This window comes from Microcaecilia unicolor, chromosome 1, assembly GCF_901765095.1.
Source record: "Microcaecilia unicolor chromosome 1, aMicUni1.1, whole genome shotgun sequence".
Lineage (NCBI taxonomy): Eukaryota > Metazoa > Chordata > Amphibia > Gymnophiona > Siphonopidae > Microcaecilia > Microcaecilia unicolor.
The window spans coordinates 164,628,140-164,653,399 of record NC_044031.1 but is presented as its reverse complement, the minus strand read 5'-3'; the positions used below and the strand labels follow the sequence as shown (position 1 = coordinate 164,653,399).

The window sequence follows — 25,260 nt, the reverse complement described above, 5'->3', positions numbered from 1 at the left end:
ACTTGCAGGGAGAGAGTACAAACCCGTCTCTTAAGGGTCGGCAGAACTCTAGTTTGTAGCCGTCTCTGATGACTTCCAGCACCCAAGCGTCTGAAGTTACCCTGGTCCACTCGCCCAGAAACGAGGACAGGCGTCCTCCAATCTGCACTGGGCCATGGACCAGGACCCCGTCATTGGGTACGAGACCCTGGGGGAGGACCGGAGGGCGCACCTCCGGGACGGCGGTCTCTACGAAAGGAATGCTGCTTGGGGGAGAAGTTCCTCTTGAAGGAAGAGGGGGCAGAGGAGCCCAACTTGCCCGGGCGGTACCGACGGGCTTCCTGAAACCGTCCTCTGGAGATACCGGGGCGAGCACTGACCCGAGCCCTGACCTCTGGTAACCTCTTGTCCTTAGACGTGCCGAGATCGGTCACAATTTTGTCCAGCTTGACCCCAAAGAGCAGCTTGCCTTTAAAAGGCAACTTAGCCAGGCGGGACTTAGAGGCGTGGTGAGCAGACCAATGTTTCAGCCACAGCCGCGCAGAGACTGTCTGAGCCATACCTTTAGCCGAGGCTCTCAAGACATCATACAGTAAGTCTGCCAAATAAGCCAAGCCCGATTCCAGGGCCGGCCAATCAGCCCTCAAGGAAGGATCCGAGGGGGAAGCCCGCTGCACTATCGTCAGGCACGCCCTGGCCACGTAGGAGCCGCAAACTGAGGCCTGCAAACTTAAGGCAGCCGCCTCGAAGGACGACCTTAAGGCCGCCTCCAATCTTCTGTCTTGGGCGTCCTTTAGGGCCGTGCCACCTTCCACCGGCAACGCCGTTTTCTTAGTCACCGCAGTGATTAAAGAATCCACGGTAGGCCAAAGAAAGGCCTCCCGTTCACTTTCAGGCAAAGGATAGAGGCGGGACATAGCCCTAGCCACTTTCAGGCTCGCTTCCGGGACATCCCATTGAGCCGAAATTAAGGTGTGCATGGCATCATGCACGTGGAAGGTTCTAGGCGGGCGCTTCGTCCCCAGCATAATGGCGGCGCAAACAGGGGCTGAGGGAGAGACGTCCTCTGGAGAGGAAATCTTCAAAATGCTCATGGCCTGCAGTAACAGGTTGGGCAAATCCTCTGAGCGAAAGATCCGCGCTGCAGAGGGGTCATCCGCTCCATCCGAGCGGGAATCCGTCTCCTCCAAGGAATCCCCAAAGGACCGTTGGGAGAACTCAGATACGCTGCCCTCATCTACATCAAAGGAGACAGAGTCCTCTAAGCCCTGGGAATCCACCCGAGGGCGTTTACTTCCGGGGGCCTCAACCCCTTTATCGGACAAGGGAGAAGGGGCAGCGTTTTGCATAAGGAAGGCCTGATGCAGCAGCAAAATAAACTCGGGGGAGAAACCCCCCAGACTGTGCACTTCAGCAGCCTGGGCCACAGCCCTAGACGCACCCTCAACCGGCGCTCGCAAGAGCGGGGGAGAAACATGCTGCGCATCCAAGATGGCGTCCGGCGCGACACTCCGCGAAGGAGCTGCGCGGGAAGAACGGCGCTTAACTTTAGCCGCTTTTTTGCCGTCGCCGAAATCAAGGGCGGCCATGGCATGAACGTCTCCCAGCTCAAGGGCGGCCCAAGAAGAAGCCGTCCGAGCAGAGTGGCCGGCCAAGATGGCGGAGGCCAGCAGCGGGGGATGGGCGTTTATGGCGGGAAAAAACGCCGCACCGGAGGAAGACCCGGGACACTGACCGGCCTCCGAACTGACACCCACCAAGGGCGAATCAGACTTTAAGACCCCCGCATCCCCGCTAGAGGCGCACACGCGGTCCGGGGAGCGATTCTTCGTGCCCTTGCCCTCCGACGCCATAGGCCACGTGGAGATCGATCGGGGAACCTCCTGCCCGCTATAAAAAGGTAAAAATTACCTGCTTCTCGCTCCGAGCTGTAACGAACTGGTGTCCCAGTGAGTAGCTGCAATAAACGCTTAAATAAACGTCGAAATAAACGCCCTTAAGGACGTCCAAAAAATTTTTTTTTTTTACGGAGCCAGCGGGAGGGGGGAGAAAAGGAGGGACCTGGCGCCACCAGGTTTGCACTTGCTCAAGAAGAGCCCTCAACCCCAGGTACTCAACAAAACCTAAAAATTAGGCTTGGAGACCTAGCCAGAGCTGCTGCTGTGTGTGACCACCACCTGCTGAGATAGAGAACATACTGAGGAGTTTCCGGCAGCACATGACCACATATAGGGAGGCAAAAGGATTGCTCTCTATCTCCACCTGCTGGTAGATGGGCACAACCCACCAGTCTATGGATTGATCAGCATGATGATATGGAAACCATGTCTTTTTCACAGACACAGATACACCCTAATCCACTTTAGAATAAGTAACCACAAACTGGTTTTAATCATTGTGAATGCTGAGACCTGCTAGTGAGCATTAGCAGTATAGCAATTTTTAAATAAAATATAAACTAACAATAGAAATATTTAGACAAAAATTAAACTGAACCCCCAAGAAGCCAGAGTCTGCATACAATGCAACACCACAGAAACAGTGATAGTGATGTATGTCCCCTACTACTGTGCAAAATATAAACTAGCAAACACCAATCCCCACTTTACAAATTAACAAATAGAAATAAAACAAATAAGGAAAACAAGACAATAGCATTTTATTGGACATTATACATTTAGCTTTCAGAGGCCAAAACCTCCTTCCTCAGGTCAATACAGTATACTGCTATTACAGTATCCTGTCCTGACCTGAGGAAGGGGGTTTTGGTCTCTGAACATTAGACAAAATGTATTAAAATTAGTCCAATAAAAAATTACCTTATTTCCATTTTCTATTTATAAACACGTATTAACACAGCTACAATAGTACTTTAACCTAAAGCAGAAAAAATATTTTATCTATCCTTGCTGTCACTGGTTTCTGCTTTCCTCATCTTCTCTTCACTCTTTCCCTTCTATCCACCATCTGCCCCTTCCATCCAATGTCTGCCTTCTCTCTCTCCCTGCCCCTGCAATCCAGTGTCTGCCCTCTCTCTTTCTGCCCCCTCCATCCAGCATCTGCACCTCTTTCTCTTCCATCCAGTGTCTGCTCTGTCTCTGCCCATTCCATCCACCGTATGCCCCTGTCTGTCCTCTCTCTCCCCCTTCCAACCATTGCATGCCCTCTCTCTCGCTTCCATCCTGGATCTGCCCTCTTTGTCTCTGCCCTTCCCTCTCCCTTCCATCTCTCTGCCCAATCCATCCACTATCTGCCCTTTCTCTCTCTCTCATCCATCCATGGTCTGCCATCCCGGCCTCTCTCTTCCATGCAGGATCTGTCCTCTCTCTGTCTCTTGTCCCTTCCATCCACCATCTGCCCTTCCTCTCTCTTCCATCCAGGATGTGCCCTTTCTCTCTCTGCCCCTTCCATCTACCATGTGCCCTTTCTGTCCCATCTATCCAGGGTCTGCTCTCCCTCTTTCTCCCTTCCATCCAGGATATGTCCTCTCTCTCTCTTCCCCCCTTCCATCCACCATCTGCCCTTTCTCTCCTTTCCATCCAGGGTCTGCCCTCCCTCTCCCCCCTCTCTCTGCCCTCTCTATTCTTTTTGTGGCCTAGTGGTTAGTGCAGTGGACTTTGATCCTGGGGAACTGAGTTCAATTCCCACTGCAGCTCCTTGTGACTCTGGGCAAGTCATTTAACCCTCCATTGCCCCTGGTACAAAATAAGTACCTGAATATATGTAAACCACTTTGAATGTAGTTGCAAAAACCTCAGAAAGGCGGTATATCAAGTCCCATTTCCCTTTTTACCGAATCCATTCACCCCCCCCCCCCCCCCCCCCCCAAAAAAAAAAAATGCTGCTGCTGCTTCTCCACCTCCCGCTTCAAACTATCAGAAGAAAAAATAATAATAAACCAAATCGCGGGGCCTTACCTACTCGTGGCTGCCAACTCTGCTCCAGAACTGGAAGTGACGTCAAAGAAGCGGGATCGGCAGCCACGGGTAGCTTAGAGACCCTGCAATCTTCCTGCTTTTGCTTACCGCTACTGCTGCTAGTCTGCTGGATGAGAAGCAGCAGCAGCTGTAGCGGTGGTGACAGCTTGACAAGGCTGGAGGCTGCTGGAGGAAGGCACGGGACTGTCAGGCCAGAGGAGAGGCAATAGCGGCAGCAGTCTGGCAGGGGTGGAGCAAAAGGAAGGCGCGGAACCAGCCAGAAGAGAGGCAGGGACGACAGCCCAAACGGAGGGACTGAAGCAGCGGGAGCAGAGCACCCCCCATTGATTTGCACCGGGGCAGACCACCCCCACCGCCCCGCCCTTGGTACGCCACTGCCTATATGGACTAGGCTGTAAATAATTTAACTAAAGAGGTATGTTTTCCCCAAATTCCATTCTCAAAAATGAAGACTTCTTGAAGCTACCTTTTACAAAGGATTGAGAGACCACTCAAATTGGAATATCAGTTATGCCATACTCATGAGAACAGAAGTAATTATCAATAAATATTTATAACTATAACATAATGCATTAATTGAAACATTTAGAGCCTGTATTATTGATTTTGCACAGCAATCAATATTTATGCAATTTAATCGTTACTGGGCTGTGTCGCATTTGCTGCAAAGGGAATTGCTAGCGTGATTTAGTAATAGAGGCCCTAAATAACTTATCATGGGTTTTCTCATATGATTTGACACAGATAGTAAGTTAATTGTAAGTCTTCTGGTAACTAAGTCCACATCCAGAAAACTCTGGCATTAAAAAAAGGTCGATTTTATATTTTATTGTACTCACAGCTATTTTAGTCATACTACCCCTAATTATACAAACACACCACGAAAATTCAATCTGAGGCAAATATCACATTATACCTAGAAAATATTCATCATAAAGGACACAAAACTGCAACATCGGAAAACACTTAATTCCAATTAAAGATGTTAGAAATGGAAACATGCTACCAAATGTTATTTAACAGAAGTAACACATTAACTTGCATTGAATACCAGAGTTAAAGGGAAAAAAACAAACATCAATTAATATTTAAACAAAGACATGATGGTTTAACAGAAAAAGGAACATGAAAGATTTTTCTAACCTTTTATGGAAATGGCACAATGCTTCTATCTGATCCTGTAGTCACTACTACAATACAAAATTGTAAGTAAATGATTGAAATTATTGAACAATATATCATGTCATATATTTCACATATACCCTATGGATAAGAAAATAATGCAATATGGACTAAACAAACATGCAGATTTAAAGTTAACCTATTGTAATTTTACCAAACCAGCCCAACAGTAGAAAAATAGCAGCAAAAAGACATAGAAATAGGTCATTTACATCGAAAAGTTCTGACAAGCACTCACTTGCACCAGAAGAATTGGCCACAGGCATGTCTTTCAATCTGTGGTGCTGGAAGCTTTAAGTGTGTGTAGTTACTGAACGCTCTTACCGCTGGTGTACAGCTGGAGAAAAAAACAATTAAGAAAAGCTCTAAAATAGCATATTAGAAACCTAGATCTTAATTTAAACATACATTCTAGATCTAGAAAAAATATGTTCTAATATATAAAAACAAGATAACCAAAGTATAAGCAGGACTATAAAAATAATGTTTGCAGAGGGATTGTGAAGAGATTCTCTATACTCCACCCCCACCCCCCAAATCAAATAACATCATGCTTCATTCAGAGCCAACTCTTACCAGCACAGCAATTTGCGTAAGGTGATTTGTATATTGTTTTTGAAGGTAGAGCTACACCAGGCTTGTTCATCCTTTTTCTATTGGACACCACATTTTATATTTCATAACATTCGGATGGCCAAATCACACACACACGTTTTTTGAGAATCTCACTTACGCACTCTGAGAACACCCAGTCTCCTTCTCTCATATACCCACCCCAACCTTCATCCAGTCTCTCTCTCCCATGTAATGTAGATAATAAACACAGTTATGCACCTTGGAATAGAGTCAAATGGCAAAGGCCGTAAATCGTGATCTGATCTGATATCCTTATGGGCAAACAGGCCTGGGAAAGAAGGAAGCATAAACAAACATGAGAATGTGGTCTAGCAGGTGAGGGAAACCAGATAGTTTTGAAAAAGACCAGATGATTCCTAGTAAGATAACTTGCTGAAGCCTTGGTCTTTTATCTCTACAAATTGTGGGTAACTGGTATATGTAGATTTGGAGAGGTGGTAAAAAGACCTAAACATTTATGTGGAATTAATTCAGTAACCCCTAGCATATACTTTTGCTCAGCTTCTGTTCTATTGCTTTAGCCTCTGACAGTGGTAAAAAACAAAAGTAAATGGAGTCAGGGAAGCTCAAGTTGTGGCTTTACAAGTAATTGGGCTGTTTGACTGAAGAACTTAGTTTAGTCCAGGCTTGTCTAACCTTTTGTCTCTCATGCTCCCCTCTCCCCCCACCAAAGCCTTCACCCAGTGCCCAATCTTTTTCTCTCTGTCTCATGTCCTCCCAGCCTTCACCAAATCTTCTCCACCCATCCCTCACCGCTCTCACCCTATCTCTTTCCCCTCTCCTGGCTCCAGTGGAAGAAGCTGAGCAAGATTCCCGCTTCTCCTTGTGACTTGGCTGTCTGCAAGCATGAGCTGTGCAGTTCCGGAAGTCTGGGTTGGTCTCGCAGTTTCAAGTCTTGCAAGGAATCCCACAAAGCTGCTGAAAGTCAGGTAAAAGGTTTTGGCCTGTAGGCCATAAGTTGAACAAGCATGAGCTAGACTCACATGCTCCACTCTTCTAAAATCACCCACTACCATCATCACTCCTGCCTTCCTCTGTAACCCCGCAGTGCGGCAGAAGTGCATGATGCGCTGATAAGTCAGCAGAAACTTTGCACATAGCAAGGGGCCATGACCCAGCACATACTTCCTCCTCGGTTTCCAGTCTGAAAACTCAGGGGCAGGGCTGTCACAAGAACTGCAAATGCACATTGGGCCAGCTGTGACAGAAAGAGAGAAATTAAGGCAGTTGAAAACCATATGGCCTAACCAGCCTGCCCAGCCATGCTATCTACTCTCCCTTTCACTCGCTCTGAGATCCTATGTACTTGTCCCAAGCTTTCTTGAAATCAGATACAGTTTTTGTCTCCACCACTTCTGCTGGGGGGCTGTTCTATAAATTAACCACCCTTTCCGTGAAGTATTTCCTCAAGTTACTTCTGAGTCAGCCTATGCCCCCTCATTCCAAAACTTCCTTTCAATTGAAAGACTCGCCTCCTATGCATTTATGCCACATAGGTATTTAAACATCTCTATCATATTTCCCCTCTTCCACCTTTCTTCCAAAGTATACAAATTAAGATCTAAGTTTGTCCTCATACTCTTTATGACGAAGACCACTGACCATTTTAGTAGCCGCCCTCTGGACCATCTCCATCCTGTTTATATCTTTTTGAAGGTATTGTCTCCAGAACAGTACACAATACTCTAAATGAGGTCTCACCAGAGTCTTATACAGGGGCATCACTTGTTTCCTACTGGCCATTCTTCTCCTTATGCACCCAAGCATTTTTCTAGCTTTGGCAGTCATCTTATCTACCAGTTTGGCAACCTTAGGATCATAACATATGATCACACCCAAGCCCTACTCCTCTTTCGTGCACAAGGTTCTTTACCACTGTACTGTTCCCTCAGAATCTTGCAGCCCAAATGAACAACCCTGCATTTTTTAGCACAGTCTTAGCTGTCAAATTCCAGACCATTCTTCAAACTTCCCCAAGTCCTTCATGTTATCCACATCATCAGGGATATGGGATATCTACCCTATTGCAGATTTTATCATCTGCAAAGAAGCAAACCTTACCAGACATCCCTTCATTCCTTATAAAAATGTTAAAAAGAAACAGCCCAAAAACTGAACTGAACCCTGAGACACACCACTGGTAACATCCTTTTCCTCAGAGTGAGCTTCATTTACCACTACCCACTGTTGCCCTCCATGTGACCAGTTCCTAACCCAGTCAGTTTCTTTAGGGTCCATTGCCTAAGGCTTGTCTAAAATCTGAATACACCACATCTAGTGCTCTCCCTTGATCAAACTCTATGGTCATCCAGTCAAAAAAATCAATCAGATATGACAAGACCAGCCTCTAGTGAAACCACATTACCTCAAGTCCTGTAATCCATTGGACTCAAAAAACTACTATTCTCTTTGAAAAGGGTTTCCCTTAATTTACTTACCACAGAAGTTAAACTTAACTGACCTGCAGTTCCCAACCTTTTTCTTACTTCTTTACTTTTGTGGAGAGGGACCACCATCTGCCCTTCTCCAATCCTCCAGGACCACTTCCAACCTTAGAGAAGAATTGAAAAGGTCAGTCAGCGGAGCTGCCATAACTTCTCTAAGTTTATTTATTTATTTGGTTCACTTGTATCCCACATTTTCCCAGCTTGTGCGGGCTCAATGTGGCTAACAAAGTTAATACATCAAAACATAATACAGCAGGATATAATAATTATAGAAAATTAACAAATACAGTAACGAAAGCAGCTAAATAGAAGAATATGGATGGGAAAACAGGTGCAACAAAAGGGAAGCAGACATAAGGCAAAAAACGGGAAATCAGTCAAAACGGAAATAGGGGATTAAAAAGTAATGAGGTCTTTGGGATAAGCTTTACTAAACAAATAAGTCTTTAGTAATGTTTTAAATGTTGGGTGATCCGATGTCTCTTTCAGTAGTCTCAGCAAAGCATTCCAGGAGTGCGGGCTGATGAACGAAAAGGAAGAAGAGTAGATTGTCTTGTACTTTAGATTCCTGCAGGAAGGATAGTGCAGAAGGAGATAAGTACGAGATGACACCGATGAATTTCTGGGAGGTAAATCTATCAAATCACACATGTAAACTGGTGCTTCTCCGTAAATGATCTTATGTGTTAAGGCGCAGATTTTGAATTCAATACGGTCTTTGATGGGTAGCCAGTGAAGACGCTCACGGAGAGGCCGCACACTATCAAAGCGAGTTTTTCCAAAGATTAGCCTGGCTGCGGTGTTTTGAATATAGTGTGTACAGTCAGCGTACAACCCACTGCAGTAATCGATGTGGCTTAGCACCAATGAATGCATCAGGGTTTGAAATATATCTCTTGGCAGGAGTTGTTTGTTCCTTCAGTACCCTTGGATATATGCCATCTGACCCCATTGCTTTGTCCACCTTTAGTTTAGCTAGCTCCTCTTGAACACGATCCTCAGAAAATCATTCAGGGACTATCTCCCCTCCATTACTATTTGTGTTTGTCTTTTGCGGTCCTGCTCCCGTCCCTTCTCTGCTGTGAACACAGAGCAGCAATATTTGTTTAGCAATTCTGCTTTATTTTTATCAGTTTCTACATATTCCTCCCCTTCACCTTTGAAGGTCATTTTTGCACTTTCTCCTATCACTAGCATATTTAAAAAAAAAAGTCTTCTCCCCTCCATTTTACCGTACTGGCAAGTTTTTCTTCCATTTGCATCTTTGCTTTCCTGACTACTCTACTAGCTTCTCTTAGCTTTTCCAGATATTGTCACCCATCTTCCACTTTCTGTGATCTCTTGTAGTTTATGAAGGCTAACCTCTTTTTCATTATCTTTTCAGCTACTACTTTTGAGAACCAAAGCAGCCTCATTTTCCTCTTACTTTTACTTACTTTCCTTACAAAAAGAGGTTTGATGCTCTTACAATAGCTCTTTTCATTTTTGCCTACTACTTTCCTACTGAAAGTGAGTGGAGGAGTGGCCTAGTGGTTAGTGCAGCAACCTTTGATCCTGGTAAACTGGGTTTGCTTCCCACTGCAGCTCCTTGTGACTCTGGCCAAGTCACTTAACCCTCCATCACCCAGGTACAAAATATGTATCTGTACATAATATGTAAACCGCTTTGATTCTAACCACAGAAAGGTGGTATATCAAGTACCATCCCCTTGCCCTTTCTTCCAGATGTTCCCATCCAGACAATTCCTTGAGGTAACAAAGTTGTTTTTTTTTTTTTTTTTTTTAGAACTTTCATTTTTGAATGAACCCTCTCCACACCTATCTTAATATTAAACCACACCATCCGGTGATCATTGTATGCCAGATAATCACTCACTATAACATCAGAAACACTCTCCTCATTCATAAGTATTAAGTCCAGTATGGCCCCATCCCTCATGGCTTCCATTACCAACTGCTGGAATAGTTCCTCTGTAGAGAACCACGATCGCTCTTCTTCTAGAAGACCTCATTACATGGATACCCCAAATCAACATCTGGCATATTAAAATCGCCTATTAGTAGTACTTCCCCTTTCACACCTATATTTTGAATGTCTTCAACCCACACAACTGCATCATAAAAACACAATTTGCAATTTAAAGCTCTAGACACTGAAGGAATGGAGCAGCTAAGAAGCACTACTTTGTTTCCTGTGGCAGTTCAGAGGATAGATTCAACAATAAGTATTAAAAATTCTGTGGCAAACTTTTTAGCCCTAAGAAGCTGCAAGAATGTGTAGAAGCTAAGGAGAGTACGAAAGAACGTCCTGTATGGCATCCCTCAGTTAGAATGCTGTAGCAGGATTGAATGAATCAATGTTCCTTCCGATCTTTTGAAACAATTTCTCTCTTTCTTATTCTCTTTTTTTTTTTCCTAAATCTTGGATCACAAATTGTGGACAAAAGTTATAAGATTTTTTTTCTTTAGAAATGGTAATTATTACTTCAGTTGTTCTTGTGTAACTTCTAGACATTTAAATGTTTTGCACCTGAATGTAATTAGATAAAATTACAAATAAAATAAAAAAAAATTCGGTGGCAATTTTGTGGCATATTTGCATTATTTTTCATATTAAAAGTAAATGAGTTTTGCATAATAAAAATAAAGGGGGGGTTTCCAACCTTGCTCTGTGTCCAATTAGTTAATTTGGTTCTTTTGGGAATTTTGTCAGTGGCAAATTTTAGCTATCAATGAGGGGGAGTAGAGAATGTTGTGGGGACAAAGTTTGCCCTTGTCCACAGAAGCCTCAAACAGTTGACTTTATATTTAAATCTTTTTATTACAATATAAAAAGGAATATTCTGAATTGTCATTTATAAAGCAAACACAGAAGATACATCCCCCCATCTTCCCTCCCTCCTCCCCTTTCACAAACATCCCTTCCCCTTTATATTCCCTCCCTGCCCCACTTACAAAGGTGCCAGAAAGGGCCTGAGCTGTTAATGTTTTTCCAAGCACAGCCACAGCAAACCGAAATGAGCAACTGAAATAAACTTTGCAGAACTCATGGAGTCTGACACACATCCACATCATTTGTCCATAACATAACCTTGTATTTGTTATCAACCGACTTGGTGAACGCCTTTTATGGTACTACTAGTAAAAAATGCTCGTTTCTTAAGGGAAGGAAACGGGCACTAGCAAGGCTGTCCCCCAGTCTCCCTCGCTGTTCCAGACTCTGCCCTCCCTCCATTTTCACCCCCCCTCCGCATTACGGACCCCTGTACCCCCCCCTTCCGTGACCCTGTCGACCCCCCCTTCGCGGCGAAAACTGTCCCCCGTCGCCGTGGAGTACCAGTGCTGACGGGGGACCCCAACCCCTGTCAGCGGAAGTTCTGTGCTGGCCTTCGCGGCATTGCTTCCTCAATGATCTTCTGTTGAAGTTCCTCTGCGTGCGTCAGACGCACGCAGAGGAACTTCAACAGAAGATCACTGAGGAAGCAACGCCGCGATGGCCAGCAAAGGACTTCCGCTGATGGGGGTTGGGGTCCCCCGTCAGCACAGGTACTGGACGGCGGCGGGGGATGGTTTTCGGTGGGAAGGGGGGGGGGGGTCGACAGGGTCGCGGAAGGGGGGTACAGGGGGCCGTAACGTGGGGGGGGGGGGGGTTGAAATCGGAGGGAGGGCGGAGTGTGGAATTCGGTGGGAGGTGCATGAGGGGACACGGGGTGTTCATGCTCGTCGGGTGGGGGGGGGGGCGGGTTGGTGATGCGGCGAGGGGGGGGTCTGTGTTGCCCCGCTCCCTGCCAGAGCGGCGCACTGACAGCTGATTCCCAGGCAGGTGAAGTAGGGTACTCCTCCCCTTGCTTTGGAATCAGCTGTCACTGACGTCAGTGCATGCCTGCCTAGCAGACCACCTCTGAGGGAGGCACGGTCCCAGGCACATTAGAACGTTGGCGGTGAGAATTATTATATAGGATGTAAGCCACATTGAGCCTGCAAATAGGTGGGAAAATGTGGGGTACAAATGTAACAAATAAATAAACAAACAACTTCTACAGACTCAGAGTACATCCAAAACTTACTTTTTATTTTCACATTGCCATCTTCCAGAATTCTAGGCAGCAGACAGAACCCAAAACAGTCCAAAACAAGTAAAGTCAGAAACAACATAGTTTATACCTAATTGTTCAACCACCCTTAGGATTCACCTTTGGGTTTAAAAAACAAACCATGTTCACATGGACTGAATAAAAACATTAAAGCAAAGTTTATAGCAAATGCCCTTAATAAGTAATACTGCTGGTAGCAAGTGGTGGAATATTCACATAACTAGCAAACAAGCCTGAGCCAACAGATTTATTTTCCACTGAACATAATTAACTTATGAACTGGACAATGTTGCCACATTTTAGATTGACTCTCTGAACTTTTGCATGAAGGAAGCCCTTCCTTCATTACCTCTCCGTGAAATAGTAATAAAATAAAAGGCAAGTGCATTTTTATAATATATCACTGCATTCCTCAAAACAAAAGGAGCACATCACCACATGGTGCCATCTTTTTCTTTTGATGTAGGCAGTGCACAGGAAAAGAAGATGCTCCCAGGTCTCAACTCTCAACCTAATTAATGATTTTTTTTTTTTTAATTATAAATAGTAACGTAAGTTGTTGAGCACCTGAACTCATAACATGATGTCTGTTTTTTGGTGGCTCTTTACTAGGTGAAAACATCTCTGCAGGGAATCCCTATAACCAGCCCCTCCAAATGAACTAATAATTACTACTCTAACCGATGAAACCAATAATACTTCCTCCTGTGTGTACATCCTGTCCTATAATTTTAGCTATAAGCTATAAAGTTTTACTTCAGGTATATTGCATTACTTCCTATCCCCCATCTCTCTTTTCCTATCAGCCACATGAAAGAATTTCTGGCTGGTCACATGCTCTGATGGTAAAAATGTTGCTAAGGCAACTGGCAACTCAGATACTTGGTATATCCTGTTACAAAAGCAATTAACTTTTAACTCTAATTCCTGTAAATTATTTCTATAATATTTTATAAAATTTCATAAGGTGTTTAGCGAATAGCAAACCAAAATACGCAGCCTAATACAATCCGTATGTTGCACAAGCCGGCAGGTCTGGGGGGGGGGGGGGGCACCTTATCGTGGTCTTCACAATGTCAGAGATGTGTACTGCGTGCTCCTTTGGCTCTGGGCTCACGCTCAGTCCTCCTTCATGGGTGAGTCCTCTGGCTGAGTCTTGACTCTGTCCCGACTTCCCCCTCAGTTTTCTCTCCTCTACTGCCCAGCCCTCTACTCTCTCTTAGCGTATTCTTCTACTGTATGAGTCAACAACGCCAGCCACACACTACCATCACCAAGGACTCTGTGCATGCACAAGCGTGCCTGCACCTGCAGGCAGGGAGAAGGCCAGATTACATGCAGGCTGGGAGGAGCATCAGAGCAGAACGAGAGAAGGCAGCCAGATTACGTTTCCCTGTCCCAGTAGTAAAACAGCAGTAAAAGGTAGGTGTCTGTTTTACCGTGGGTACAGGAATTACTACCGCTCCCGCAGGGTGGGGAAATTATTGCAGTTTGTTTGTTTTTGTTACATTTGTACCCGCCCATAGTAACATGTAAACTCTTCGCTGTTCCCACAGTGTAACTGCAGATTACAGCGGTTTACCGCGGCTACCCGCTCCATCTCATTCTCTAAGGGCGAGAAAAGGTGAGAGAATGCCAGTTATAGGAAGAAGGAGGAAGACAGAATATAAGAATTGCCATACTGGGTCAGACCAAGGTCCATCTAACCCAGCATCCTATTTCCAAAAGAGGCCGATTCAGGTAACAAGTACCTGGCATGATCCTAAAAAGCAGCAAGATCTTATACTACTTACCACCCTCCCCCCCCCCCCCCCCCCACCCCAAGGATAAACAGTGACTTTCCTCAGGTCTATCTTAACATTAGTTCATGGACTTTTCTTTGAGAATTTGCACAAAATTTTAAAAATCCAGCTACACTAACAGCTTTACCACATCCTCTAGCAGCAAGTTCACGAGATGCACCAGGTGTTGAATGGAAAAATATTTTGCTCCTATCTGTTTTAAATGTACTACTTAGTAGCTTCATGGCATGCTTATTTATTTCAAAAATTTATACACTACAAGACAATCATTCAGCATTAAAAAAAAGTTGTTATTAAAAAGCTGTGTCTTCAATAGTTTCTTGAGGACCATTAGCACACAAATGTATCTGACCTGGAAGTGCATTCCACATTAAAGCGCCTGCTACTGAGAAAGTTGAAGCTCTCATTTCAGCAAAATGTATCTTTGCCACTGAATCCAACAACATTCGCCTCCCTTTTGACCATACTCCTCAAACTGTCCATCTTATGCATCAAAAAATCAGCATACATAGAAACATCAGGCATCAATTTTCCGCCCAGAACTGTGGATGGAGCAGAATATAACTGTGATAAATAAATAAATCCAAAGCCTTATGTCCATCTATCAAAAACTTCATAGTAGGGCACAACTTCTAAGGTCTATTCAAAATGCCCTCAATTCTCTGTTTATAATATTTATTCTTTTCTTCTTCACAAAACTGTAAGTATTCAGTCAGTCGAATCTTATAACCATCACAATCATCAATCACCAGACTTTTTCCATTTCCTTTCTGATTGACTTAATTCACATCTTAACTGGAATAATAGTTCTGATCTCCAAGGACATGCCTTGTACCCACTTTTCCTAGCCTTTGTACCTTTTGAAGAAGTAAACAAGTTGATTTGTGTTTACCACTTCCATTCCACTCAGGATTCTTTAGACTGCTAACCTCCTCCCCTCAATTCCAAACTGGAGAGCCCTAACCTCCCCTCATGAGTCTTAGTCCATCCTCGTTCACTTTGGGTCACTCTTCTCTGTACCTTTTCTGCTCTATCTTGATTTGCAGTAACCAGAACTGCACACAATAGACAAGGTGGGGGGTCACATCGTGGAGCAATAGAGACATTAGGAAAGGAATCACATTTTTCAAATATAACTATTCGTAGCATTGTTTGCTTTTATGGCCACCACTGCATTCTGAGCAGAACATTTTAACATGTTGCCCACAATGACATTCAAGGTATCACCACAGAGTTTCAAGGAGTACTTCTATATGACTTTCAAGGATTAGTCTTCTGAGGCCTAACCAGCCTGGTGTTCAGTGGCATTTGGAGCAGAGATGAGTAAGATGATCTTGGAGGCGTATGAGTAGTGTCACAGGCCAAGCCCTTTACTGATGGGTGTGCCGAGCAACCTCTCTATACAATATCCCCATGGACACTGTGCATGTTGATATTGGTACAATCCACCACAGGTGTTTACCATATTGACAATGGTGCTGGCCTTCTGGATGTGACTTGAGTATCTACACCCTATCTTTGCTTTGATCCTAGGAAGAACATCCTATTAAACCTATGTCATTCTAACCTGCCATGTATGTGGCAGACTATGTTCCTACTGCCCAGCTTTTAGTGGAACCAGAATTTAAGATCTCCAAGTCTGTTTCATCTGAAAGTAGGATTGGAGAAGGTTTTCCATGTCTGCCTTCAGAAAATTTTCTTTGCCACACTGGAACACAGTGAAGCTCCATCAAGTCCAGCAACCTGTTCTCCAACAGTGGACAATCCAGGTCACAAGTACCTGGCAAGATCCCAGAACAGTTAAACAGATTTTATACTGCTTGTCCTAGAAATAAAAGCAGTGGATTTTCCCAAGTCCATCTTAATAATGGCTTATGGAATTTTCTATTGGGAAATTATCCAAACCTTATTTAAACCTTAATTAAACCACATTCTCTGGCAACAAATTCGAGTTTAATTACACACTGGGTGTAGAAATATTTTCTCCAGTGTGTTTTAAATTTACTACTTAGTAGCTTCATTGCTTGTCCCCTAGTCCTAGTATTACTGGGAAGAGTAAAGGAGTGATTCACATCTATCCATTATACTCAGAACTTTATATACCTCTATCATATCTCCCCCTCAGCCATCTCTTCACCAAGCTGAAGAGCCCGAGCCACTTTAGCCTTTCCTCATAAGTAAGTCATCCCATTCTCTTTATCAATAATGATACCTAGATCCTTTTCCTAGGCAGTGATTCCTAATGTGGAACTTTGCATCACATAGTCACAGTTTGGGTTCCTCTTTCCCACATGCATCGCTTTAAACTTGCACACATTAAAATGTCATCTGCCCAGTCTCCCAGTCTCGTAAGGTCCTCCTGCAATTTTTCACAACCCTCTTACGATTTAACAACTTTGAATAACTGTCATCAGCTAATTTAATTACCTCACTATTTATTCCCATCGCTTGATCATTAAAAATATGTTAAAAAGAAGCGGTCCCAACACAGACCCCTGGGAAACCCCATTATTTAACCTTCTCCATTGAAAATACTGACCATTTAACCCTTCTCTCTGTTTTCTATCTTTTAACCAGTTTTAAATCCACAATAGGACATTAGCTCCCATCCCACGACTTTCTAATTTCCTCAAGAGTCTTTCATGAGGTACTTTGTCAGATACCTTTTGAAAATCCAGATATACAATATCAACCAGCTCACCATTATCCACGTTAATTCACCCCTTGAAAGAAAAGTAAGAGACTGGTGAGGCAAAATTTTCCTTGTCTATATCCACATTGGCTTTGAATGATTAATCTATGCTTATGTATAAGCTCTGTAGTTTTGTTCTTTATAAGAGTCTTTACCATTTTGCCTGGCTCTGAGGTCAGGATCACCAGTCTATAATTTTCCCGGATCACCTCAGGAACTCTTTTTAAAAATAGTCTATCCTCCAATCATCCAGTACCATGTTTGATTTTAAAGATAAATTATATATTACTAAAAATAACTCTGCTAGTTCATTTTTCAATTCTATCAGTACTCTGGGAGGTATACCATCCGGTCCAAGCGATTTGCTACTCTTCAATTTGTCAAATTGACTCATTACATCTTCCAGGTTTACGGAGATTTGCTTGTAATTAACAGAAAATTGTTGCCCCCCCTCAATGAAAAGGATGCTTCCTTAGATGGAAACTTTGGATAGAGGATGAAGAAAGACATTCTATTTTAAGGATTTGGAAGAGATCAAGATTCCTTTATCCAGCTTCCTGACTCATCTGTATGCACTTAAAAAGTTGATAGCAGTGCCCATTCACCCTCTACTTTGGAACATTCTGAAAAACATCTCTCTTATTCCTGTTGAAACAAGGTAGACAGAAAAATGTCCAGGATTCAGTAGAATTCCAAACAGTAACAGAATCTGTTCCCAAAATGTTTGGTAAACATGCTTTCTGTGGGTGGAGGCCCACTTGCAACAGATCAACAGATCTCAGCTGCACACATAGTGGTCAGGTGGATTACCTCAGCAGGGCAGCTTTGGACCCAGCTGAGAGGGAATGGTCAGCAACACCCTCAGAAGTGTGGCGATGCAATACAATGCTCCCAGATTTTATAGTCAAATGAAGGAGTTCATTATGAAAGGCATAGATGCGCTCCTCCTGCCATGGCTGACATCACAACTTCTTTATGTGTTTCCGCCATGGCCCATAATCAGCAGGGTTTTGCTCTGGTTTTACTAGGGCCTTTTGTGAGGAAGGGGATATAAGAGTTTTGTTCTTGAATCTCTCGTTCTTCCTCATGCTTTGTGATGAGCTATACTGACTGATCATGAGGAGTATCATCCTATAAAGACAGAGTTCAGTTCAGTTCTCTCTATCTCCACCTGGTGGTAGATGGTCACAATCCATATGTGTCTCTGGATTCATCTGCTGTGACTAAAGGGGAAAAAGTAGTTACCCAGTAAGGCATAACTTTTCCCTAATGCCACAATTTACAATGCCAGGTTTGGTCAACTGGAATTCTGGGGATGTGGTGAAACTGTTTAAAAAAAAAAAAAAAAGTCAAACTCTGGTACATAGCACAAAAACATTTTGTTTTAAGACATGAAAACAAAAATAAAGTTCCTGGTTTATCCTTGCAGACTTCAAAACAGCCTTTCCATCAATCTCACATACAGTGTGGACATAGTCACAAGCCCTTTGTCCTTCTTGTTGGGATGTTGCGGCTTCCCACTGGACTTAAATGTTTAACTCCTTTCCTGGGCCTCTCACTGTAAGCTGGGCTCCCCAGCTATGCTCCTTTTAAGGTGGATTGGGGGCTGTTTTATTCCTTAAGGAGGTTTGGGGATGGCTCCTGCATACGTCTTCACAATCTTTGATTCATACCTTCACATTACATTACTGCTTGGACAAGTCCGCAGTAAAAAAAGATGCATTTGGCTGAACACTACTTCATCATCAGGTCACACCTTAACAATGAAGAAATTGTCTATAAACTGGAACAGCACTAAGTCTGGGAATCACTCAGCTGTCTGCTCGATTATTCTGTAGATAGCAGAATTAATCAGGCCCACAGTCCTTCCCACCTCCCCAAGAGTTGCATTACTCCTTGAGCTATGAAAACTGAGGAGACTATCGTGCGTGGGAAGGTCCACACATCCTTGGAACTTTACAATAGTTCTTACCTCTGAGAGAGTAGCTTTGTCCCTATGAGTGTAACCTCTGAAGGATTTATTTAATAGAATCTTTGGACATGGAAGAGGCACCACAGTATTGGAAACGAGCCAATATGACCTACCTTCACAAAAGTGGAGACAGGGAAGACCCTCGCTTTGGTGGCTGGAAAACTAATGGAAATTCTGCTGAAGGAAAGGGTAATGAACGTCCTAAAATATAATGGGGCTTCAAGATCAAGGCAAAATGGCTTTACCAAAGGAAAATCCTGCCAAACGAATCTGATTTCTTTGACTGAGTGACCAGAGAACTGGATAAAGGAGATGGACTAGATGTAACTACTTTGATTTCAGCAAAACCTTTGATACGGTTCCTCACAGGAAGCTCATGAAAAAGCTGAGCACAGCAGTTTGAAGTTAGCACCTAAAGTGGTAAATTGGATTGGAAATTGGTTAACTGAGACATGACAGAGGGTGGTGATAAATGGAACCTGCTTGGAGGAAAGGAAGGTTAGTGCAGTGCCTCAGGGATCGGTGCTGGCTGATTCTGTTTAATATATTTGAGAGCAACATTGCCAAAGGGTTAGGAGGAAAAGTTTGTCTTTTTGCAGATAACACAATGATTAGAGTGGATACTCCAGAGGGATTAGAAAACATGAGAAGAGATATGCAAAAATTAGAAGAATGGTCTAAGGACTGAAAGTTGAAATTTAATGTGAAGTGAAAAGTGATGCACTTGGGATGCAGAAATTCAAAGGAGACGTACCAGATTGGAGGTAAGAGACTAAGTACAACTCAAAGAGGGACCTTGGGGTGATAACGTCTGAGGATCTCAACACAGTGAAATCATGTGACAAGACAGTGGCTGTAGTCACTATGCTAGGCTGCATAGAAAGAGGTATAACTAGCAGATACTACTGACCAAATTGTTGGTAAAGCACCACTTAGAATACTGTGTTCAGTTTTGTAGGCCGTATCTCACTAAAGATATAAAGACTTGAAGCAGTTCAAAGAAAAGGCAACAAAAATAATATGGGGTTTGGACCAAAAGATGTATAAGAAGAGACTTGAGGAACTGAATATGTATACCCTAGAGGGAAGGAGGGATACGGTAACTCCAGTAATTGTAAAATAAGGCAAATGCCAAGCAGACCTACAATCTGTACTCCTATATGGCTAGACAGATCTTGATGGGATGGAGTGGGTTTGACAACTCTAGTAGTTGGGGAGGATGTCCAGTGCTGGGCAGACATTTAAGGTCTGTGCCATGAAAATGGTAAGCATAGATCAAGATCAAGAATATATGTTATGTTGCAACACATGCTATGAGTGTTATCTTGTTGGGCAGACTGGATGGATTGTGCAGGTTTTCATCTGATTGTTACTATGGTGCTCATTTTCAAAAAGAGAAAAATGTCTCAAAAGCAGCACAAAGCACCAGATGGACATCTTTCTCTCTCATCAAAACATGTACAATGTGGTTTTCAAAAAGGCAGAATTGGGATGTTTTTCACTGAGTTTGTCCAAATAGAAGCGGGTGGGCGTGTTGGAGGAATGTTTTGGGCAGGTTTACAATCTCGACAATTTTCTGCAATAATGGAACAGAAAATAATGTCCAGGGCAGAAAAGTATGTAGGTAATTTTTTTTTTTTTTTGTAAATCTAGACCTATTTCAGTCACGACTAAGAAAAAGGTGCCCTAACTGACCAGCTGAGCACTGGAGACACACCCCCCTTAATCCCTCTGTGGTCAGCTAGTCAGTGACCCCCCCCCCCCAAAAAAAAAAAAAAGTGACAGTAGATGCCAGGATCTATGACAGCTCCAGATATTATTGCCATTCCATTGCAGAGGTTGTTTTGATTCAAGATCTTCTTTTATGAGAGATCTCCATTGGCTAACTATTAATAAGCTGATTAAATTCAAGCTGGCTTGTTTGGTGTATAAATTACTTTGTGGCTTGAACTGAAAGATATTGTGGATATTTTGTTTTTTCTAACCATGTGGTGGAGAAAACTGGGTTGTTGTTTTTTTTAAGTACTCTACAATTGAGTTAGCCCTCTTCTAAACATATTTCCTTAAAATTGCTTCATGAACACTTGTTTAATTTTCAAACAGTTAAGGTCTGGAATGATTTTCCCAGGGAAATTCGATTTGCACCATTATATTTTGTGTTTAGAAAGGCACTGAAAACCATTCTTTTTTAAACTGTAATCTGAGTATTATAATTGCACAATTGAAAATGTAATTTCCTCATATGTGTAGGTCTATCTTGTTTGTAAACTGCTATGAATCCCATGGGAGAGCTAGCGGTATATAAAACATGTATAGAATAGAATTCCTAAGAAAACTGTAAACAAGTGGATGAAGTAGACTAGTGGTCAGTGCAGAGGACAGGACCCAGGTTCAATTCCCATTATAACTTTCATTTCAGTACAAATATGTGACTCCTTCCGTAACATAGACATAACCTCCTATACCTAAATATGTGACCTGAAAGCCTGAGGGTTATTGTAGTGGTAGAACTTTAGGTACAGTAAGTTTTCTCTATTGGGCTCACATACGATATGAAGGGATGGGTTTAGGTGGGATTTGTACCACAGTCCCCTGCACTGACCTCTAGTCTACCCCTCTGCACTGCTGGAGTTTCTGTGTGGCCAGCTCACTAGGAATACTGCCATACAGACGTCTCTATAGCTTGTTGTTCTTCCCTGGGACTTTTTTGTTTTTTTTTCAAAAGTGGTACTTACAGATGGACATGTTCAGCCTGAAAACATCTAACTGCAAGCCATAACTGAACCAGAAATTTAGATGTTTTTCTGGTTCAATTATGGATATGTGCTAGACATTAGATTGAGACTTTTTGGCAAAACATCTCACTTCAGATTTAGACATCATATTGAAAATGCCCCTCCACGACTATGACATTCACCCCAATTATTCATCTGAATAGTCCTCCTGCCTATGGACAACACCTGTTAAGAATACAAGCAAGCAAACTCGTTTTCACCTTAACTAGTCAGCTGTCCTATTGGCATGTTTTCATGAGGCTTCATGTCCACAAAAGTGTACAAGCCCTATGCAGTTATGCACTGCAAGAAACCCCCTAGAGCCCTTGAACTGGGACGCCTGAGGAGCCCGTAAAATACAGACACTTGGGAAATCAGCAGTCTCAAACAGGTATAAGCCTTTCAAGCCATGAGTTCACAGAGTACCAACACCTTCACTCAAGGCTCAACATCAGTCCAATCTTTTCATCACTCTCTCCCACCATAAACTCTATCAAGAATTACTCCAACAAAGCCCTTCCACCAGCATGACATTGGTCAGCTCCCTGGTCCTTTTCCTTTGACTTTTGAAGCCAGCTTCCAACCAGACTTTACTTATACCATGACAGGCATGGAGCCTAGCCTAGCTCACTACTACTACTACTACTACTTAACATTTCTAGAGCGCTACTAGGGTTACGCAGCGCTGTACAATTTAACAAAGAGAGACAGTCCCTGTTCAAAGAGCTTACAATCTAATAGACAAGTGAACGGTCGGTCCGATAGGGGCAGTCAAATTGGGGCAGTCTGGATTCACTGAACAGTAAGGGTTAGGTGCCGAACGCAGCATTGAAGAGGTGGGCTTTAAGCAAAGACTTGAAGACGGGCAGGGAGGGGGCTTGGCGTAAGGGTTCAGGAAGGTTGTTCCAAGCATAGGGTGAGGCGAGGCAGAATGAGCGGAGCCTGGAGTTGGCGGTGGTGGAGAAGGGTACTGAGAGGAAGGATTTATCCTGTGAACGGAGGTAACGGGCGGGAACGTAAGGGGAGATGAGGGTAAAAAGATAGTGAGGGGCAGCAGACTGAGTGCATTTGTAGGTAAGAAGGAGAAGCTTGAATTGAATGCGATATCTGATCGGAAGCCAGTGAAGTGACCTGAGGAGAGGGGTGATATGAGTATATCGGTTCTGGCGGAATATGAGACGTGCAGCAGAGTTCTGAACAGATTGAAGGGGGGGATAGATGGCTAAGTGGGAGGCCGGTGAGGAGTAAGTTGCAGTAGTCCAGGCGAGAGGTAATGAGAGCGTGGACGAGAGTTCGGGTGGTGTGTTCAGAGAGGAAAGGGCGAATTTTGCTGATGTTAAAGAGGAAGAAGCGACAGGTCTTGGCTATCTGCTGGATATGCGCAGAGAAGGAGAGAGAGGAGTCAAAGATGACTCCGAGGTTGCGGGCAGATGAGACGGGGAGGATGAGGGTGTTATCAACTGAGATAGAAAGTGGAGGAAGAGGAGAAGTGGGTTTTGGTGGAAAGACGATAAGCTCGGTCTTGGACATGTTCAGTTTCAGGTGGCGGTTGGACATCCAGGCAGCAATGTCGGATAAGCAGGCCGATACCTTTGCCTGGGTCTCCGCGGTGATGTCTGGTGTGGAGAGATACAGTTGGGTGTCATCAGCATAGAGATGATACTGGAAACCATGAGATGAGATCAGGGAGCTCAGGGAAGAGGTGTAGATTGAGAAGAGAAGGGGTCCAAGGACCGATCCCTGGGGAACACCAACAGATAAGGGGATGGGGGTGGAGGAAGATCCATGAGAGTGAACTTTGAAGGTGCGGTGGGAGAGATAGGAGGAGAACCAGGAGAGGACAGAGCCCTGGAACCCAAATGAGGACAGTGTGGCAAGAAGTAAGTCATGATTGACAGTGTCAAAAGTGGCGGATAGATCCAGGAGGATGAGGATGGAGTAGTGGCCTCTGGATTTGGCAAGGAACAGGTCATTACAGACTTTAGAGAGTGCTGTTTCTGTCGAGTGAAGAGGGCGAAAACCGGATTGAAGCGGATCGAGGATGGCATGAGAGGAGAGAAAATCAAGGCAGCTTGCAGGGATAGCACGTATAGAATTCACATGAAGCTATCCTATGAATTTCATCTAATCTATAGTAGAATTGTGTATGATTGTCTGAAGGAGGTATCTTTAAACACATTGGGCAACACTTGAAGCTGCCAGCTTGCTTTTCAGAACATGGTGCTGAAAAACACCAATAAAATCAAAAGAAGAACTTTTCACAGGATACTAGAGAGAAATAAACAGCATTCCTGGGCAGTTCTTCTAATATTTAATACTCATCAAAAAGCAAGGAACTACTTCTTAACAATGGTGAGAAAAAGCAACAAGCTGAAATACCTAACTGATGTTAACAGGATGGGGAGTTTCGCTTAACAAAAAAAAAAAAAGAAAAGAAAAAGAAACTATCATTCCCTTCAGATTAATATTCAGAGGCAAAAATCAGCTGTTGGGACTCTAATAAAGTACATTAGTTCCTCATGCATGGTGTATTTAATTTGTCAAATATGAGACCTGTCTTATGAATGAAATAAACTGGAAACAAATAGGATTTCAATAATACCTTGCTTCAAATGTCGCTTACAGTTACATTTAAAAAAAAACTGCACTCTTAATTGCAAAACAAAAATAGTTAAACTAGCCTACCTTTAAGAAGAACCCTTTTATTTTACAATTTGTTTCTCTATATAATCTGTCTCAGATCCATAAGCTACACTGGCAAATAAAGAGCAATTAGAAATGTTCAAGTTTTCACAGTAACAGGCAGATGACATAACACAGAAAAACTGCATCAGAATTATTGCTTCATTAGTATTATGATCTCAGCACTGTTGTATTTTTGCTTAAGCACTATAGTACTATTCAGGCTGGGAATTCTACAGGTTTTACACCACAATTCACCATTCCCAGCATCATCATTAGAACCTTTACAACATTTTTTATTTTATTTATACAAATTTCTATTTTACTACCTCCAAATATGTTTTTCAAAGTGGAGTATGAGATGAACGTATGGTTGTGCAGATGGCGTACAAAAGCGTTTCAGATTCCTGGATCATGGGATGATTTTCCAAGGGCTACTGAACAGCGATGGTATCCATCTATCAAAGAAGGGGCAAAATGTATTTTGCAGAAGACTGGTTAACCTATTGAGGAGGGCTTAACCAGGATTGTTGGTGATGGGTGAATAAAGCAACAAGGTAAGTAAAACATTAAGAGGGGTATTTTCGATATGATGTCCAAGATCAGATTTTGGACGTTTTGCAAAAAAAACAAAAAAAAAAAAACATCCAAAAATTCAGTGTCAAACATGGTCATTTTCAAACCAGAAAAACATCTGTCTTTTTGGTTTGAAAATTACTCTATTTTAGACATTTTTGTGCTCAGTGCTTCTTTAAGGGCCATTTTCAAACAATAAACATCCAAGGGAAAAATGCACAAAAACAAGCCATTGCGATGTATGGGGGCCGCAGTCTTACTAGACTCGCCACACAGACATCCCCAGATCATCAGTAGGGCAGCCTAGGAGACACTTCAGTGAACTTCACATAAAAGGTCCCAGGTACACATCACATCATAACCCCTTTATATTGTATGGCGAGCCCCCCAGGAATAGCAAAAAATGTACTGTACCCAACTGTACACTACTACAATAGCCTTTACACCTGCAGGTGTCACCTACAGTGGTGGAAATAAGTATTTGAT

General features: G+C 43.2%; 1 protein-coding gene across 8 annotated transcripts in view; it reads right to left on the bottom strand.

The window, feature by feature from the left end:
- MPP6 (membrane palmitoylated protein 6) overlaps positions 1-25,260 on the bottom strand; it is a 251,026-nt gene that overhangs the window by 193,745 nt on the left and 32,021 nt on the right. For 4 of the 8 annotated variants that reach the window (XM_030202000.1, XM_030201974.1, XM_030202017.1 and 1 more), the window contains one exon: positions 5,338-5,436. In XM_030202000.1, coding sequence (XP_030057860.1) covers positions 5,338-5,365 — 28 coding nt within the window. In that variant the 5' untranslated portion in view covers positions 5,366-5,436. Of the gene's footprint in view, positions 1-5,060; positions 5,108-5,337; positions 5,437-5,933; positions 6,004-8,196; positions 8,287-25,260 lie in introns of all 8 variants that reach the window. The other 4 variants (XM_030201982.1, XM_030201991.1, XM_030202025.1 and 1 more) reach the window with 2 other exon arrangements.